The sequence below is a fragment of the Bos taurus genome, chromosome 2, assembly GCF_002263795.3.
Source record: "Bos taurus isolate L1 Dominette 01449 registration number 42190680 breed Hereford chromosome 2, ARS-UCD2.0, whole genome shotgun sequence".
NCBI lineage: Eukaryota > Metazoa > Chordata > Mammalia > Artiodactyla > Bovidae > Bos > Bos taurus.
This window is the reverse complement of record NC_037329.1, coordinates 44,457,801-44,478,137: the sequence shown is the minus strand read 5'-3', so window position 1 is coordinate 44,478,137 and position 20,337 is coordinate 44,457,801. Positions and strand designations below refer to the sequence as shown.

Genomic DNA, 20,337 nt, shown 5'->3' with positions numbered 1-20,337 from the left:
GCAACTGAACCCTCGTGCACACCTCGCTGATATTGTAGGCATTGACTTTAGCCTGAATGAACTGGGGCAGGTCCGCTGGCAGACTGTACTTGTGAATAACTTCCTCTCCTTTGGCTTTGTAGGCAACCTGAAAGGGAATAAAAAGCATAAACAAATGAATAAAGTACAGGAAAGTGTTTAATGGCGCAGGAAAATTTCTGAGCAGATCACACTGCATAGAGGAGTTTTTTATGAAACACACACTCAGAGCCATCTCCATATCCACTTGAAAATATCTGTAGGCATTTAAGGTCTCCTATGCCATTGCACAGGGTCTGATCTTAGTGCCAGTTTAGCCTTGGCAAAAGTCCCTTGGTATGAGCTAAGAAACTCCAGATTGAGGTGGGGCACCTACCTAGGAGCCCAGGGAGGTGACCCAATGACAAAGTTAACCTCCAGACACTTTTTTGAGCATAGAAAAAGATAATAGGGTAGGATTCACAAACTCCCTATATTATACTTTGTGAGCAGTGAGTGACTAACGGAACTTAGGGATAGTTTTTACTAAGCATGATTTTTGTGTTAACTCTGACTTAAAATAGTAACTCCTTCATATGATGTAATATCTACATTCGCTTTCCTAATCTTTCCTAGATATAAGTTTGTGTTTCTGGTTATCAAAGAAGTCCCTCTTACCTTGTCCTTGTAAAGCACCGTATAATTGTGCTAAAAAAAATTGTCAGCACAAAATACATAATCTTCTAAAGATATAAATAGGGTGTGATTTTATTAATGAAGAGCTGAGGAATTATACTGTTGCTCACATACTCGAGTCTCTTTAGATTGTGTGGTAAGTACAGTGATCATTACATTTGGAATACACATATATTTGTATTAGTTAACATTTAAATACAGAGAGAATTAGCACTTACATCACTCCTCTGGGCTTGGTTAATCTTAGATTGTACTATAATTGGAGCATCTTCAATTGAAGTAAACTTCAGAGTATCTGGATGTTGGCGATATTTTTTCTGTTTGATGAATTAAAAAGAGAAAAAGAATATTACTTTCACCAAAGGCTAATATGTATCAAAATCTTACAAATTCATTTTGTAGGGACAAGAATTTTTCCTGATTTTTAAAATGTAAAAATACTAGATTTTTTGTTGGCTTGGGTGGGTGCAGGGGGAATGAATACAGTACAAAAGCCAGCATTTAAAGAGATCGTTTTAATTTTCAATTGTTTGGGGAGAGTACAGACCAATACAACTTTCAGGAACCGACTTCACTCTCTTAATTTCCTGTTTATGATACGAAAGAAGGCACTGTCAGCTCAGTAGAATCCTGAAACCTCACAGAGCTTTCTAAAGGATTAACAGAAAAGAGGCAAGGACAAGTGGAGTAGTTTTGCATGACACTTAGAAGCTCTCAGGGGTGCCATTATCCCTGTCACTCCATCAGCAACTAAAGTTTTCCAGTTGAGGAACTAGGGCAACAGCTCTGGTTTATGAACAAAGAAGGGAGGACTTTCACTTTGCAAGCCTTAATGTGGTTAATACATAAATTATCACCAAAGTGCTAAAGAGACACAGGAGAGGGGACAGTGGGAAGGTGTCTCAATTGGGAGCTATCAACATCAGCCACCCTCATTCCTATATTCTTTTCCTAGTTCTCTTCCTTCATGCATATTATAATCCCTCTCTGTGTATATAGAAGCATCCCCTCTTTCCACTTCAAATTTCTGAAAACCACCAACCCAGAAGAGCTCCTTCTGAATGATCTCTCTTGAGTAGATAAAGGAGTTTCTACCCAAAATAAACAAACAGCAGTACAAAACAACAAGAACAAAAACCTGGGTGTGGAAGACAACCCTCACTTAGCACCTCTGATCCTGCTCCGTGTGGTCTAATTTCCTGGATGACAGATAAACCTTACAGCAGTGGCAGTGTTCAGCTGTTGTCAAAGAAGCGACTGCTTTAAGAACCCCAGGATCACCACTGTTTCTTTTTAGACTGAATAACAATATATACACTACTTCAAAGCCATCAGGAATATAGCACAGGGAACAATAATACTTCAAAGAAAAGTGTCTCTATAATTGTCATTATATGCACAATTTACAATCACCATATTTTGGGGGAAAAATATGTGTATGCCCAGTTGGACAACCAAAATGTGATATAGCCATACAAAGGAATACTACTAATAAAAAGAAACATATTTTGGACACATGTAGAAATATGGATGAACCTCAAAAACATTACGCTAAGTGAAAGAATCCTGATTCAAAAGATATTTCTGGAAAAGAAAATTATAGAGATGGAAAGAAGATCTGTAATTGTCTGGGGTTGAAAATGGGTGTGGGAATTTTGGGGGAAAAATTTTAGCATCTTAAAATTCAATTGTGGGTCTGACATCACTGAATATATGCCAGCAGCCAACTCCCTCCTAGCTATTTTGAAGGCAAAGTATGTGAGTAGCCTCCATAATTTCAAATATTCTTTTTCCTGCTGCTAAAACAATTCCTAACTAGTAGGGGGAATCTCATGAAACCCAAGGCCAAAATTGAAGCAGCCTTGAACTGATCTCTTGATACATCCAGTGACCTAACCAAACTTCCAGTCCAGCCTCCCTTGACCATGATGATTTCACTCCTGCTTTATGTATTTCAAAGTATATTACTCATTTACTAGCTTGCTTCTGAAAAATAAAGATGTGTTTACCATTCAAAAAAAAAATTCGGTTGTGGGGATGGCTATAAACTGTATGGATTTAATAAAACTTGTCAAAGCGTATACTTAAAATATGTAAATTCTGTGGTATGCAAACTATACCTCAATAAAGTTGTTGAAGATATTTCTGCCATAAATGGTTAACATAAATGACTTTGGTGATGTGAAGGGGTACAATTATCTACTGAGATAATGAATACACGTGATAATTTGGTTTCTTCCTGTAGCAATAATACCAGAAAATGAAGTGGTAAAGGAGGCCCTTCCCATGGTTTGGGGGTTTTAACACGACACATTTGCAACTCTGTCTCTGTGACACACAGAGAGGTGACGGCTGTACCTCATTCAGAATGTCTGATGCTCGCTTTGCCTTTTCCATTTCTAAGGACCCAAAAGGCATCCAGCCACAACCCTTCATCCAGCTGTTGTAGTCAGCTTTGTATTCGACCTAGAACACCGAGAAAAAGGTTACACTTCTTTATTCAGAGCCATCCTTATTTGTAAAATCATTAACATTTTCCCCCCCAAAATGCTTGTAAGATTTCTGACCAGATTCCTTACTCCATGCGTTGAAGTTATTTTAAACATTTCCTTGGGGAGAGAATTTTAACAGTCCTTAGGTTTTCACTGTTCTTTCTAGTTGGCATATAGTCTCCTTCTTTCTAGTTGGCATATATTCTCCTTCATTCTTATTTCCCAGTATGTGGAATTATAATTCCAATCCGGAAAATGCTAAATTCAAAACTATATTTCAAAGAACAAATAAAATTGCTATATTTTGATCATCAGATCTGTTTGCTCTCTAGAACACTAGTATTGTGTTTCTATGTCACTAAAGGCCATACTGAAGATGGATAATTTTGCTTATTTGCTGATAAGACTTGATAGTAATTATTTGTATTAAGTGTTTACACACATTGCCTTCATGTGTAATGGTCAGCTTAAAAGTGTTTCTCCATTAGCTAACAATGCATTTTAAAATAGTTGTATTCAATAATTTGCTTATGGAGAGCGGTTATCATTTGGAATTGAACCTATCTGGGGGACAGTTACTTGATGCTATTAAAATAATAACCTACTCTTAACCAACTCTTGTTGTCTGGCTATAGATGATACCTAAAACATATGCTCTAGATACAAAATTTAGATCAGTGGGGGCCTTTTAAATGGAATGAAAAATCAAGAAACCACTGGTTCCTGCCTTTGAGAAAACTGATCTATTTGGGAGGACGAAACATAAAAAAATGAAACAAACAAAAGGATAATAATTCATAAAGTGGAATTTTTAGTCATGAGAATGTAAAATTGTTCAGCTGATATAGAAAACAGTATAGCAGTTTCTCAAAAAGTTAAAAATATAACTATTTTATCATCCAGAAATTCTACTTCTGCGTATACACTCAAAAGGATGGAAAGCGGGTCTTAAAGATATTCATGCACCCATGTTCACTGTAGCATTATTCTCAATAGCCTAGAGGGGGAAACTACCCAAATGTTCACTGACGGACGAATGGATAAATCAAATACCATATATACATGCAAAATGGAACATTATTCAGCCTCAAAAAGGAAGGAAATTGTGACACGCACACTATGAATGAACCTTGAGGACATCATGCTAAATGATATAAGCCAATCAGAAAAAGGCAAGCACTACATAATTCCATTAATGTGAGATCAAAGAAAGTAGAAGGGTGGTTGACAGGGGCTGAGGAGAAGAGGAAATGGGAATTATTTAAGGCACATAAGATTTAATTCTTGTAAGACGAAAAAGTTCTGAGGGTGATTTTACAACAGTGTAATTAACTGCTGCTGAACTGTACACTTAAAAATGGTAAATATGGCCAACATTATGTTATGCATATTTTACCACTAAAAAAAATTGAATTGTTAGGACAAGGTGTTCAGTTGTTTAGCTCAGACAAATCGATTTGCCTAAAGATGTTTTGATCTGCAGGAAAAAACCCAGCTATCATAAAAAGTAATATGATAAATCATACATTTTATTTTCAGACAAGATAGCAACCTATACAAAATTTACTGACTGATGAATGTGATAATTATGCTAATGGTGATGATAAAACTAGCAAATGTTTATTGAGAATTCACCAGGGCCTGGCACCATGCTAAGAGTATTTTGAATGCATTTAAATAATCACAACAATTCTTTTATATTATTCCAATTTTATGAGGAGGACTCTAAACTCAGCAAATTTGATCAGTTTCCCAAAAGCAATGTGATGGGGTGCCTGCCAGCCCCAGGCCTTTCTAACCCTGAAGAGTGTGCTCTCATAGAATCCCCAGGATCATTTTCTCATCACATATTGGCTACATACAGAAGACAGTGCAGACACTTATGAGAATTGCCAAAAACATCACTAAGCTTAGAAACCCTTCTCAGTTTCTACCTTAAATAGCAGGAATAGAGAAAATCTGGTTACTCACATCGCTCTGCAGTGCATAAGCCTTCTTGGCAAGGTCCACATTAACGCTGTCGGGCGGGTAGCTATAATTGTGTAAGAGGTGCTTATAGTCCACATCGCTGGCAATTGCCTGAGATTTCTTAGCATGAGTGAGTGGGAGCATGTCGAGAGGTGCTGTGTAGATAGTTTTTGACTTTTCATAGTCTTTACGATATTCATGCTGTGAACAAGAAATTACCAATTATTAATACAAACCTTCAATGGATTTGCAGAAAAGCAGAGATCTCTATTAAGCAATAAATACAAGTTAGAGATATAGACCCAGACATCTAGTTAGTGATTTTTTCTTAAAATTTGATATGTTTCACTTATTGAACACCTCCCCCCTCAAATCATACATGGTCAGATTTTCTCAAATCTCTTTTTTTAGGTTAAAGAGGAACTGTCAGACATTATGAATGGGCCACAGTTTCTGCTTCAGGCAGCTATTATTTTATTTTAAAATAGGGTTTTTCAAGGACCACTAATAAGCATTATTTCTATCAAGGTAATAACCGTTGAAGAGTTTTCCACTAAAGAAGTATTTTTTAAATTATCAAAAATTATATGACAAGCCCTTCATACTTCTGATTATATAAAATGACTACTTCGTAAATAGGGCTGTACACTTGACTTTTCTAAAGTCATCTTTAAATGAATAGTTACTGATTTTTCAACCTGACTATTCTAGTTTGGACAATAAATAAGCTCCACTGAGAACCCCAAAGGTTTTTGTTCATACTAAGTTTAATTTTGGTTACAATTTAAAAGAAGCTTCAGATTTCAGCAGCTACAAGACCTCAAAGGAGAAAAATTTATGAAACTGAGCCATGAAAGTAACCTTGGTCTTTATGTACAGTGTTCTCATAAACCAGATGTCCTGACTGGGCCTCAGAAGGAACTTTCATTGGCTGGTTTTCTGGAATGGTTGGAGAGGATGCTAATTAGGTCAAAGCCCAGCTTCATCATGTTTGCTCACCAATTACCTTAACAGAAAAATTCTGGCCCAGTACCCTTAGGAAAATTCTAAACCCATTATATTTCCCTGTAATCACATAAGCACTAAGACAGTGATCCAAGGTAGCAAGTATGGATGTGCATTATAAAGTTCCTATAGGAATTCCTTCTGCAAATAATCTGATCTTTTAGCTTTACTAGGGAATGTAATCTTCCTTTTAATCTTTCATGGGTAGTCAGTTTCATAGAATAAATATATCTCTTAATTGTAAAATCTAGGCCCTGGTTTATGATGATAAAATATGGCCACTTTCTGATGGCATGCAAGAACACCGAAAAAGATAGTTTGTCTTTATTAGAAATAAACAGATAAAGCAATGTTGTAATAGCAGTTGGTGTGTGGAAGTGCTTTTGACTAAACTGTTTTGGTCACGCAGCTTATATGATCTTAGATCCCTGACCAGGGATTAAAGTCATGCCCCGGCAGGGAAAGCAGAGTCCTAACTGCTAGATCACCAGGGAATTCCCTCAACTATGTTGCTCTAACTCTCGTTCAAATTCAAACCAGCTCACACCTGTCAGTACATATAAAAGGCTGTCAAAGATCCAAATGGCTGTATTTGTAAATTGAAGTACAGTTGATTTACAATATTAGCTTCAGGTGGACAGCAGAGTAAGTCAGTAGTTTTAGATTACACTCTGTGAAAAGTTACAAGATAATGGCTATAACTGTGATAATTCTGTGCTCTAAAATATATCCTAATTGTGTATCTATTTTATACATAAGCAGTTTGTATCTCTTAATCCTCTACCCCTATCTTGCCCCTCTCTCCCTCTTCCCACGGGTAACTACAAGTTTGTTTTCTATATCTATCTCTGTTTTGTTATGTACATTCATTTTATTTTCTAGATTCCACACTCAAGTGATATCATACAATATTTGTCTTTCTCTGACTTATTTTACAAGCATAATATCCTCTAGGTACAACCACACTGCTGCAAACGGCAGAATTTCCTTCTTATTTATGGCTGAGCGATACTCAATAGTATACATATACCACATCTTGTTTATCCATTCATTTGTTGGACACTTAGGTTGCTTCCATATTTAGCTATTGTAAATAAGGCTGCTGCGAATATTGGTCTGAATGTATCTTTTTGAACTAGAGTCTTTCTCTTTTCTAGGTATAAGCCCAGGAGTGGGACTGCTGGATCATGTGGTAGCTCCACTTTTAGTTTTTTAAGGAAACTCCATACTGTTTTCCGTAATGGCTGCACCAACTTACATTCCCACCAACAGTGTAGGAGAGTTCTCTTTTCTCTATATCCTTGCCAATATTTGTTATTTTTAGACTTTTTGATGATAGGCATTCTAATAGGGACAACAAACTGGTTCCAAATAGGAAAAGGAGTACATCAAGGCTGTATATTGTCACCCTGCTTATTTAACTTATATGCAGAGTACATCATGAGAAATGCTGGACTGGAAGAAACACAAGCTGGAATCAAGATTGCCCAGAGAAATATCAATAACCTCAGATATGCAGATGACACCACCCTTATGGCAGAAAGTGAAGAGGAACCCAAAAGCCTTTTGATGAAAGTGAAAGTGGAGAGTGAAAAAGTTGGCTTAAAGCTCAACATTCAGAAAACGAAGATCATGGCATCCGGTCCGATCACTTAATAGGAAATAGATGGGGAAACAGTGGAAACAGTGGCAGACTTTATTTTTCTGGGCTCCAAAATCACTGCAGATGGTGACTGCAGCCATGAAATTAAAAGACGCTTACTCCTTGGAAGGAAAGTTATGACCAACCTAGATAGCACATTCAAAAGCAGAGACATTACTTTGCCAACAAAGGTCTGTCTAGTCAAGGCTATGGTTTTTCCTGTGGTCATGTATGGATATGAGAGTTGGACTGTGAAGAAGGCTGAGCACCGAAGAACTGATGCTTTTGAACTGTGGTGGTGGAGAAGACTCTTGAGAGTCCCTTGGACTGCGAGGAGATCCAACCAGTCCATTCTGAAGGAGATCAGCCCTGGGATTTCTTTGGAGGGAATGATGCTAAAGCTGAAACTCCAGTACTTTGGCCACCTCATGCGAAGAGTTGACTCATTGGAAAAGACTCTGATGCTGGGAGGGATTGGAGGCAAGAGGAGAAGGGGACGACAGAGGATGAGATGGCTGGATGGCATCACTGACTCAATGGACATGAGTCTGAGTGAATTCCAGGAGTTGGTGATGGACAGGGAGGCCTGGCGTGCTGCAATTCATGGGGTCGCAAAGAGTCGGACGTGACTGATCTGATCTGATCTGATTCTAATAGGTGTAAGGTGATATCTCATTGTTGTTTTGATTTGTATTTCTCTAATAATTAGCTATGTTGAACACTTAAAATTTTAAATTTATTTTTTAATTGAAGGATAATTGCTTTACAGAATTGTGATGCTTTCTGCCAAAAATCAAGCATGTTGAACATCTTTTCACGTGCCTGTTAGCCATCTATATGTCTTCTTTGGAAAAACGTCTATTCAAATTTTCTGCCCATTTTTTTTTTTTATTGTTTCCTTGGTACTGAGCTGTACGAGCTGTTTGTTTATTTTGGATGTTAACCCCTTGTGTGTTATATCATTTGCAAATATTTTCTATTTCATAGATTGTCTCTTCATTTTGCTATGCAAAAGCTTTTAATTATGTCCCATTTGTTTTTATTTCTTTTGCCTTATGAGACAGATTCCAAAAAATATTACTACAATTTATGTCAAAGAGTGTCCTACCTAGGTTCTCTTCTAGGAGTTTCATGATTTCAGGTCTTTAATGCATTTTGAGTTTATTTTTGTATATGGAGGGAATGCTCTAAATCTCATCCTTTCACATGGTTAAAATGAAAGCAAAAGATATAAACACCTTTCTCTTTCATCATGAAAAACTAATATTTCAAGCTATGTTGAACATTCTTACCACTCTCAAGGAATTCATTAAGCATTTTAAAATATAGTGTATATATAATTTGTGATAGTGTATGTTTACCTCTCTATGCTAAGAATTTTAACTGGAAGATGATAGATGGCCTAAAGGCAATATTTAGGGAATCCATGAATTCTCTGAAAGGTAAAGGTGTGAAAAACCTCCATTTTTCTGAAGAGATAATCCAAATATTTTATCAGATTCTCAAATGTAACTATAATTAATGGTATATTTTTCCTTAGATCTAGGTCAATACTAATTACTAAAGTCAATAAAGAGCAAGGTTCACTATACTAAGATTTTTATCTCTGACTCATGATTTTTCTTTCAAAATTAGGCCACTTTTTGAAACTTAATTTTAGAAGTTACTCTTCCATTAGAAAATATGAAAATATCTTAATGTTTTCCAAATGATGCTAAAAATTATACTCAATATTCTACTAAATATGAGCACATAAGTCTTTCAAAGTGAAATGGTAATCAAGTACAAATAATTTCTCTCCTGAAACATGAGAGGCACAAAAACTTGGGGAATCATTCTACTTTTAAAGTTCTGCTCAGCAGTTTGTTGTTATGAACCTGATGCAATCCTTTTACATCTCTATCCTTGGCCATATTACCTGGGACACAATACTAAAAATAAGACAGATTGAGAAAAGCACTCACATCACTCTGGTTTTTGGCTGTCTTCAATGAGTGCAGCATCTTGGGGTCATCATTAATACTGAGAGCTCCAATCATCTTCCCTTTGCTTTTCTCATAGTCTTTCTTGTACATCACCTGCAAGGACATCACACGAGTGAGATCCCACTCATCAGGAAGCATCGCTGAGGCCCCGTACCCAGGTGCCCAGGCCATACTCACATCACTAGCGATCTTGGTGTTGGCTTTGGCTGCCAGCAGGGGAATGGCATCCACCTTAATGTCAAACTTCTTAGCTTTGGTCTTCTCCCAGTCATGTTTATAAATATTCTGGACAGAAAAATTTCAGCACAGGAATTTTAAGAACAATATCTAATACAGATTAACTCAGTAAAAATTTAAAAACAGATTGAAACTTTGTATAGAGACTTACTTTACCTACTTAATACTATATTTACCAAATGATAATATAGCTTATTATCTATCCTCTAGCTTCTTTCCTCCACCACAAAATAAGTATAATATATTCTTTCCAGGGTTCTGTAAACTTTCTAAAGACTCTGCTATCTTGATACATAAAGGATAATATAACCTGACAACCAACTGGAGAAGGGGAAATGTGACATTTCCTTATAAGAATATGAGAGATCTTGTGAAACTCTATGGATTGGTGGGGAGGAAGGGGGCAGGGTGATTGAAAGAATGTTTCTGATAGTAACAGAGACTATGGAAAATGACATCAAATGGCTACCAGAAAGTCTTAAGAGCATTTGAGTTCAAAAGCTCCATTTGGCACTCTGGCAAGCATCTCAACAGTTGTTTATTTGCATAACTCTTAATCTGGTCCTTTTAAGCATTCATAATATTTCCTCTTATTCCATACACCAACATATACGGTACTCACATCACTCAGGTTATAGGCGTTGACTCTATGTTGTATAAACTGTGGAGCATCTGCTGGTATGTGGCACTTGAACTTCTCACCTTCATGCTTTGCCTTGTAATTCAGCTAAAAAGCAATAGAGAGTAGCCAAACAGGTCAGGGTAGGAACTTCCTTGAGTTTATAAAGGAGAATGTATATAGCTAAGTCATTACTATCCTTTTTAGAAAAATGACTCAAAGAAATAGTCTATCCAGTAAAAATTCAGCATAGGATCCAGACTCACTTCCTCTTTCATGAACGCTGGTATAAAACAACTCTGGGTTATCATTTTGTAAATGCCACCACAATGTATATATGGGAATCTCATTGTCCTCTGGGGTGTGCTTTGAGAACACGAACATTCAAAATCTATGTAATCGGAGCACTGACAAAAATAATAACTCTAAATAGAATGCTAGAACAGCTTAAAAAAGATACATAAATTCTTATCAAAAGTACAAGATATGGGATTTTATTTGAAATTTTTAAAAGGTGACATTAGGTGGAAGGAAAAGAGTATAAAGAAGGAATGAGGCTGTTGAATTTTGGAGTTAAAGGCAAATGCACTGAGAAGAACCATGCATTTCAGATTCTTCAAGACAGAACCCCTGACCTTACCAGGACAATGAGAAGAGAAGGTGGTTCCTGGGCACCATGCACAAGATTACATTCCTCTGCCGCTTGCCAAGCTCAGTTGCAGCACTGATGTTATTAGTATTTGAAAGTAGTGAAAGTTGCTCAGTTGTGTCTGACTCTTTGCGACCCCATAAACTATTATACAGTTTATGGAATTCTCCTGGCCATAATACTGGAGTGGGTAGCCATTCCTTTCTCCAGGGGATCTTCCCAACCCAGAGACTGAACCCAGGTCTCCTGCATTGCAGGCAGATTCTTTACCAATTGAGCCACCAGGGAAGCCCAAGAATACTGGTGTGGGTAGCCTATCCCTTCTCCAGGGGATCTTCCCAGCCCAGGAATGGAACTGGGGTCTCCGGCACTGTAGGCAGATTCTTTACCAGCTGAGCTACCAGGGAAGCCCGATGTTAGCTAGTTGTCCTTCATTGGAACACAAAATATTAATATGCTGGGAAAAGTTGCACATGAACCAATATGTCTTTTGGATTACATTGACACCATTACTTTCTTTTTTAAATTTTGTTGGTGTATAATTGCATTACAGTGTTATGGAGAAAACCATAATTCCAAAAGATATATGCATCCCAAAGTTCATGGAAGTACTATTTACAACAGCCAGGACATGGAAGCAACCTAAAGGTCCATCAACAGAGGAATGGATAAAGAAGATGTGGCACATACACACACACACACACACACACACTGGACTATTACTCAGCCATAAAAAGGAACAAACTCATGCCATTTTCAGAGACATGGTAGGACCTAGAGATTGTCATACAGAGTAAAGCAAGTCAGAAAAACAAATTGATCATTTATTAGTATGATTAACTAATATATTAATATATTTTATTAATAATATCAATATATTACTAATATAATTAAGCATATTAATAGTATATTGATATATATTAATATGATTTGTTATATATAAATCATATATTGATATGATTTGTATATATTAATCATATATTAATGCATGTATGTAGAATGTAGAAAAATGGTAGATATTCCTTTACCAACTGCACATGAGATAATTCATGTTACTAAAAACCATGTTTAAGTAGGGCAAATGGAATATTACATCTTCCTGTCTTGAGGAACACATGTTACTCCTCAGGATTTAGCTGGCTACTCAGGGCTTCCCTGGTGGCTCAGTTGGTAAAGAATTTGCCTGCAATGCATGAGATCTGGGTTTGATCCCTGGGTTGGGAAGATCCCCTGGAGAAGGGAATGACTACCCATTCTAGTATTCCTGCCTGGAGAATTCCATGGACAGAGGAGGCTGGTGGGCTACAGTCCATGGGGTTGCCAAAGAGTTGGACATGACTGAGCAATGAACACATACCTAGCTACTCAAAGTGGGGACTAGGGAGTTTATATAAGTCCCTCCAGGCCTACCAAACCAGAATCTCCATTTATCACCCACATACACGTCAATATTTGAGAAGCACTGCTGCATGGCTGGATCATTCTACTTTAGACCTCCCTTGACTTCCTAATCCAAAGTGTACCCCCATTACTTTCTCACACATCATCTGATTTGAACTCTATATTATCAACATCCTATATTAGTTTTTGTATTATTGTCTGGCATCTTCCTTGTTTCTGTGCTCTTTTTCTTTCTGTAAAGCCTTTGTTGGCAAACTTAGGAATGGGGAAAATTTGCCTTGTTACCTACTCAAGTAGCTGTTTTTATTGTCATTTAAGTTGCCTTGAAATTTTAGTATGCATTATTTTTGGAATGTGAGAGATCCTAATGAGCAAATTCCCACTAAAAATCGAGGAGTTATTGCAGAATTATTAGTCATTCTTACTATTGTCTGACACCATTCTTCCTGAGGCTACAATTCAGTCTAGCAGCTTCATTTGCATTTTATTGACTATATCTTGAAAAAAGTGACATTATTGGAATAACAGATGAGCCCATGAAGGTGAAATATGTAGATGCTGACGTCCAATAAGCAAAGCATCCTGGGTCACCCATGCTTGCATTAATCAGGCCACTTACATCACTAAGCTGCTTGGTGTTGAGCTGGGCTTGCAACAGTACAGGAGTATCGGTGACAGCTGTGAATTTGGTCTTATCTGGATGAACTTTGTAGGTATGCTACAAAAGAAGAGGTCTGTTAATGAAATTTCATAATGTTTCTTTAGATTCTTGTTCATATACACAATAACATGTACAAAGTTTCCAGCCAAAAATAGAGTGCATTTTGTTCTTGAAAACTTGGTTGATGCGCTCTCACTTCCTCTCTCTTTCTCTATCTCCCTCTCTCCTTCTCTATCTCCCTCTCTCCTGAAGTTGCCTCCAAACTGGTTTCCCTGCCACAATTCAGCAACCAGATTAGCCTCCCCCTGACGAAGCCTTACAATGGCTCGCCACTGGACTCGGGTTCAATGTAAAATGTACATTGGCCTACCAGCCCTCCCCTACAAAATCCACCTCCCTCCTTCATCTCCTACCATTTTACCTCTTACTGCTGTCCCTTCCCTGGTATATGTCAGTTACATCATGCTTTCAAGTCCTTACATGCTGAGTGTGTTTCTTCTCAGGCTGTTCTTCCCACTGCTCTTCCCTGGATCTTGGCACGGCTATAGTCTTTGCCTTAGACATTACTTGACCACCCAACCTATGGTATCCATCCAGTCCCCATCACCCACATCATTCTATTTTAACCCTATAGCATCACTTTAGTTTTCTGATCTATCTTTCTAGTTTCTATGTTCTTTGTTTATCGTCCGTCTCTCCTTCTCAGATGCACACGGAACAAGCAGCAGCCCTACTTGTCCACTATTCTTTCTCAGCACCAAGGACAGTGTCTGGCACATGCCAGCCCATCACGTAAAATATACACCTATCTCTTACAAATCACCATATTCACTCTTTCCCCAAAAGTCATGTGTGTGTGTGTGTATGTGTGTGTGTATGTATTTGTGTAGATATATGTATATACAGACTAGTGGAAATAAAGGTTCATAAAACCTGAAATCATTTTGTAACAACTAATTTTCTTCATAGTAATTTTTATATTCCCCAATTCTATCCAAAACATAAAATTTAACATCTGCGAACCATTAGATGCTAGCATTTAAACTGCTGAATTGACCACTAGATGGCACAAGAATGCCAAACACAATCTCAAAACTTCAGGGCAGCTGACTTACATCTTTACACTGGTCTAGCTTCTTGATTGCTTCGTATTCTTGTGTTATTGTCTGAGGGAAATAGCATTTCCCTTTATCTTCTTCATATTCTGCTTTGTAATTTTTCTGTAATGAGAAAGAACAAAAATAGATCATGATTTCTATTGTCCCCAACAATGTTACTGAGAAGCATGAACAATTGTCTTCAAACTTACGTCACTGTTTTGAGCTGAAATTTTCAAGCAGTGTACTTGATATGGGTCCTCAAAACTGCCTATATAATGTCCCAAAACATTCTGTACATATGAATCTTTATATTTAGCCTGAAAAAGAAAACATATGTTTTCAAACTCAAATAGACAGTTATTTATCAGACAGGAGGAGAGCCCTCAAACCCAAGAGGTAACCGTGGCCTTTCGAACCTCACTGAAGTTCTTCAGCAGGGTATCAAGTTGATATTTAGGAGTCTCACAGTAATTCATGCTCTTTGCCTTTGTCTTCTCATAGTTTTCCTTGTATAATCTCTGTCAAAGGAAAAAGAAAATTAAACAAAGAAAATAAAAGAATATATCTCATGAAATAGAAGCTATTCATGTCACTGCTAAACTTTACTGGAATGGAAATTTTTATATTTCTTCAGCATTTATTTTCTACAAAGCAGAAAAGCAGAATGAATATGGTAGGGGCTCTTGTCTTATATGATCTAGTCTACAGTAACCATAAATATGTACACAGTACTTATCCTAATATTTCTCAGCCAGAATAAATCACAGCTCACCAATGCTGCTGTCTGAACAACTTTTTATCTCAAAATATTTTTTACCACTTGAATGTGTTTGAAGGAAAATGATTTTTTTAAGCGTTGGTATGAAATATTATAAAAGGTATAAAGTGGAGTTTGTATACTTAGGCACAGTTGTAGAAAAGTATTCCATTCAGTACTTGACTAAAACACATCTTACAATACCTCTGGAAGCTGGCTTTTATCATTAAGACCTAAATTTTACTTTATAACAGTGATATATGAAATATGACTTTTCTGTGTTATTGAGTGCATCATGTAGTTCTTTGCATTCTCTTTTAATTCTTCCATAAATAAGTCCAAAAAATATCCTCAATAAAGACAGTAATATTTATAAGCGATACAGAATAGGTAATATTTCTTCTTTGCTATGAATTAGAAAAGCAATTTTTATAAAAAAATTTTATTTTTAATAAAATATTTTAAGTCTTTAATATGAGATCAGTATTTTATAAAATTCTTAAACTAAAATACTTAAGCTTCACTGAGTTTTCCCTACTTTGTCTGTAGCCTGGTTTTCTCAGTTCTTGCCTTTTATTTTTCTGTATATATTTTTGTTAAGTACCAAGAGTTTGGTCATGGCATGGAATGAATAGGTGTTTAGATATACTGAGATACTGAGCTTATTTCCAGAAAAAACAATAAGGAAAATGGTATTGTTAGTGTAATTTACCTCCTAATAAAACTGAAGGCATTAAGGGATTAAAGGAAGCTTTACAATACTCTCTGGTGTCTCAAAGTACAGAGACATCATAAGAATGAGGAAGTTAATCATTCTTTACCACTGGGTTTTAATGTTTTGTCATCCTGAATCTGAGATTTCATTTAGGCTAATGTCTCATCCAAGCTTACATTAAACAGTAAGTACAGCCACATCTAAAGACAGGTTCACAAAAGCACTCACATCACTCTGGTTTTTGGCCGTCTTCAAAGAGTGCAGCATCTTGGGGTCATCATTAATACTGAGAGCTCCAATCATCTTCCCTTTGCTTTTCTCATAGTCTTTCTTGTACATCACCTACAAGGACATCATATGAGTCAGATCCCACTCATCAGGAAGCATCGCTGAGGCCTCCCCGCCCAGGTGCCCAGGCCATACTCACATCACTAGCAATCTTGGTGTTGGCTTTGGCTGCCAGCAGGGGAATGGCATCCACCTTAATGTCAAACTTCTTAGCTTTGGTCTTCTCCCAGTCATGTTTATAAATATTCTGGATAGAAAAATTTCAGCACAGGAATAGGCAAAAGTGATATGCATGTTATCATACTTCATAGACTAAAGGGTAACCCAATACCCAATAGTTTGTCTCAATATAAAATAGGCCATTTTCATTGTTTAAGAAATTTTAGATAATTTATTTTAGATAATTCTTAAGATGAATCTTCCTATTTTCCAAGATTAAGCTTCTCTACTCACCATGAGAATATATTAACTTCATTCTAGTTATCATACTAATATTTGATTCCTAACACCGAATATTTTACAGAGTAGCACAAATAATCTACAGTTAACTTACTTAGTATTATATAAAGGCACCATTTTCATTTGCTCTCAAAGTTCTCTGAAAAGGTTATTTTACAGATCATTATAATATTCACTGATGCTAGATAATTTTAGTACTTATTTATAGAATTGTTGAAAAAATTGAAATCCTCATGGGTAACTTGACTTTTCTATAAAATTAAGTTTGGAAATGAAAAATAGCAATGGATACCTGCCCTTATGACTTCTGAATACCCTATATCTTTGTCAGTGCAAGTTCTCTTACATGTAGAAATAAGTATTTTTTGTGAGATATAAGGGAAATTATAGGCTTGAGAAATAAACGAAATCAAACTATATCTTAAATAATCAGGTCCTGAAAGAAAATTATAGTATAATATAAAAGAATACATGGCTAAAAGAACTAACATTAAGATTTGAGATTAAACATACATGAACAGTGACATTTTGAGGGTTGCCTAAAATATATTAAGACTGTCTCATTGTGTGAAGCTACTTACAAGACTGCTACACACATTTTGTAAAGGGGAATTCAGAGTTACCCTCACAGAGGGAACACAATATAAATGTTAACCCTTATTCCCATCTTTATTACTGAAATGTTTATTCAATGAGGCAGCTCAAAAGTAAAAGCATAGTTGTCAAACAGAAGGCATAGTGCATGAGAAACTCACATCACTCAGGTTATAGGCGTTGAGTTTGTGCTGGATAAAGGCAGGCGTATCTGGAGGTATATGACACTTGAACTTTTCGTTTTCATGTTTTGCTTTGTAATTTAGCTGAGGAGGGGGAGGGAAAGAATGAGCAAATTAGTTCTCTACTCAGAAGAATTGTTACAAAATACAAAAGAAAAAATCATGTGGAGTACATTTCATAAAATGTATGTACATTTTATGAAATGTACTCATAAATGTAAAATACATTTTGTTAAATAAGAACTGACAGAGCTGTCATGATCAAGAGAGAAATCCAGAGTGAGGGCAGGCCGCCTTTCTTATCAGCACCTGTGTGGAGGATCGCTGATGCGCGTATCACATCTGGCACCATGGCAGGACCCTAACGGAAGGAGGTGGCCACTTTTCATAGACACAAGCTTCCCTCCTTAAATATCACAGTTGGTCCTGTAGATTCTGAGAGTATCAGCCTTTCCTTCTCAGCTGTCATTGCTTACGCACTGGAGAATATTTTCTAACAAGTCTGATTATGTCCCCTCACATGCATGATGGTTTGTGGATACTCTAACTGAAGCTTCCATTTCTGGCCATAAATCTACTCAAGTTATTTTTATTTTCATATTTTTTTTTAGTTCAACATAAATTTGAAAATTCACACTTAAAATTCATATGATAAAACATATCTCAAAGACTCCATTTCCCAAAAATAAACTTGCACGAGAGAAATCCCATGTACTGAATACCTGCTCTGGGCCAGGATGCATACCATGCACATATTTCTTTTCATTTCATCTTCAAAACAAGCATATATTATCAAAGGAAACTGTGAGGGATGGAGAGGTTCAACAGCTTGCCTAGGCCCCCAGATCATAAAAGACAGTGCTAAAATCTGAATCCAGTTTTCCCTGGTGGCTCAGACAGTAAAGAATCTGCCTGCAATGCAGGAGACCTGGGTTCAATCCTTGGGTTGGGAAGATGCCCTGGAGAAGAGAATGGCAACCCACTCCAGTATTCTTGCCTGGAGAATTCCATGGACAGGGGAGCCTGGCAGGCTACAGTCCATGTAGTTGCAAAGAGTAGGACACAACTAACGGACTAACGCTTTCACTTTCACTGGTGTCTGACCCCCAAATTCAAGTGCTCTCCAGTGTGTTAAGCTACATTTAGTTTCTCTTCTACAACTCTTATTATAATTGTTATCCACCCAAGAAGATGCAAGGTAACTAAGTCTTTTCAGATCAGATCAGATCAGATCATTTTAGGTGATTACAAATGTATACCAGTTAAACTCGTTAAAACTTACATAGTCTTTTTAAAATAAACATGACAAGGATAAAAACCCTTCTTTATAAATGGATTTTAAGTACAGAGCTATGATATATCATCCCTCAAAACTGGATTTCTTGGATATTTAAGAGAACTTACATCACTCAGCTGCTTAGAATTGACTTGGGCTTGCATCAGAACAGGAGAGTCAGTAACTTGAGTGAATTTTGTCTTATCTGGATGGACTTTGTAGGTGTGCTGTGGGAGAAAAGAAATCAGGTTTAGTGTAGTATCACTTGTCAAAATCTGAGCTGGCCTATAGGCTAAGCTGGCATATCCCCATCCCCCGAAAGAAAAGAAACTTGTAGGAAATAAAACACATTTTTTTCTAGTTAGACTGTAGTTCTTTTTTTGAGGGATGCTCTTACATATATATAGGAAACTGTCCCATGTCTTCAGATTCCTGATTACTTTTCTTTGGGAAAATGAGCTAGATTTAACACTTGAGTCGTATGGGTGACCACAGGGAAAATAGTGTATCTATTAAAAAATAAATTGTGTTTCTTACAGTCTCCTGCTAACATTTGTTTGCAGAAGTGTCAAATTTGTAAAAATATCTTGACCACTAGATACTGTGGAGGTTGGTAATGCTCATAGTATATACCACAGACTTACATCTTTACATTGATCTAGTTTTTTGATCGCTTCATATTCTTGAGTTATAGTCTGGGGGAAGAAGCCTTTGCCTCTGTCCTCTTCATATTCTGCCTTGTAGTTTTTCTACAAGAAAAAGAAATCGGACATAAGGATGCAACCACTCTACTCATGCCCTGAAAATGTGCTATTTGGAAAGGCAAATAACTGCCTTAGAACGTACATCACTGTTCTGAGCTGAGACTCTCATGCAGTGTGTATGATACGGATCCTCGTAGCTGCCTACATAATGTCCCAAAATATCCTTTAAGTAGGAATCTTTATATTTAGTCTGAAAGACAAAACATATATCATTTGTTTATTGGCAAAATGATGGGTCTTCGCTTTCACAGACGGAATGACTGGTGGGGGGTCTTACATCACTACTGAAGTTGTGCAGAACTGTATCAAGCTTAAATTTGGGTGTCTCGCAGTAATTTATGCTCTTTGCCTTCGTCTTTTCATAGTTTTCCTTGTATAGTTTCTGTTAAAGGAAAGAAAAAAATCAATTAAAGTAGGTTCCTATCACCCCCATGCTGATGATTATTGCACTTGTATTTTCCAACACTAAACAAAGGAAGAAGAAAAAAAGATTTTACCTGTCAACTGTCTTAAAACTAACAATCACACCTTGGGGTGTCGTGAATGATTTAAACCTTTTCTATTAGCAATTATTATAAAGCCTAAATGTTTAATATTCTCCAAAAAATTAAGAAACCAATATATTGCCTCAGACCAAACCCTTAGTTGCAGAGGTGCTTGAGTATTTCTGACTTACTGCCTTTTCTACCTGTCAACTGACATACTCTTTCTTCACTAATGATGCCCTGAGAAACAGGAACATTCTGAGTGACAGTAAATTTTTCATTTTTTAAAAAACAAACCCTTCATGGAAAAAGCTTGCACACAGGGAAGTATACACTCTTCCTCCTTCTACCAAGGAAAAGTTCCT

At 36.7% G+C, this 20,337-nt stretch overlaps 1 protein-coding gene across 19 annotated transcripts in view; it reads right to left on the bottom strand.

Moving 5' to 3' along the window:
- NEB (nebulin) overlaps nucleotides 1-20,337 on the bottom strand; it is a 219,190-nt gene that overhangs the window by 174,104 nt on the left and 24,749 nt on the right. For all 19 annotated transcript variants that reach the window (XM_024980659.2, XM_024980560.2, XM_024980573.2 and 16 more), the window contains exons 14-31: nucleotides 19,765-19,869; nucleotides 19,570-19,677; nucleotides 19,368-19,472; nucleotides 18,852-18,950; nucleotides 17,427-17,531; nucleotides 16,352-16,459; nucleotides 16,153-16,266; nucleotides 14,869-14,970; nucleotides 14,662-14,769; nucleotides 14,468-14,572; nucleotides 13,311-13,409; nucleotides 10,645-10,749; nucleotides 9,963-10,070; nucleotides 9,765-9,878; nucleotides 5,157-5,354; nucleotides 3,052-3,159; nucleotides 912-1,010; nucleotides 23-127 (exon numbers count right to left, since the gene is read on the bottom strand). In XM_024980659.2, coding sequence (XP_024836427.1) covers nucleotides 23-127; nucleotides 912-1,010; nucleotides 3,052-3,159; nucleotides 5,157-5,354; nucleotides 9,765-9,878; nucleotides 9,963-10,070; nucleotides 10,645-10,749; nucleotides 13,311-13,409; nucleotides 14,468-14,572; nucleotides 14,662-14,769; nucleotides 14,869-14,970; nucleotides 16,153-16,266; nucleotides 16,352-16,459; nucleotides 17,427-17,531; nucleotides 18,852-18,950; nucleotides 19,368-19,472; nucleotides 19,570-19,677; nucleotides 19,765-19,869 — 1,995 coding nt within the window. The remainder of the gene's footprint in view (nucleotides 1-22; nucleotides 128-911; nucleotides 1,011-3,051; nucleotides 3,160-5,156; nucleotides 5,355-9,764; nucleotides 9,879-9,962; nucleotides 10,071-10,644; nucleotides 10,750-13,310; nucleotides 13,410-14,467; nucleotides 14,573-14,661; nucleotides 14,770-14,868; nucleotides 14,971-16,152; nucleotides 16,267-16,351; nucleotides 16,460-17,426; nucleotides 17,532-18,851; nucleotides 18,951-19,367; nucleotides 19,473-19,569; nucleotides 19,678-19,764; nucleotides 19,870-20,337) is intronic.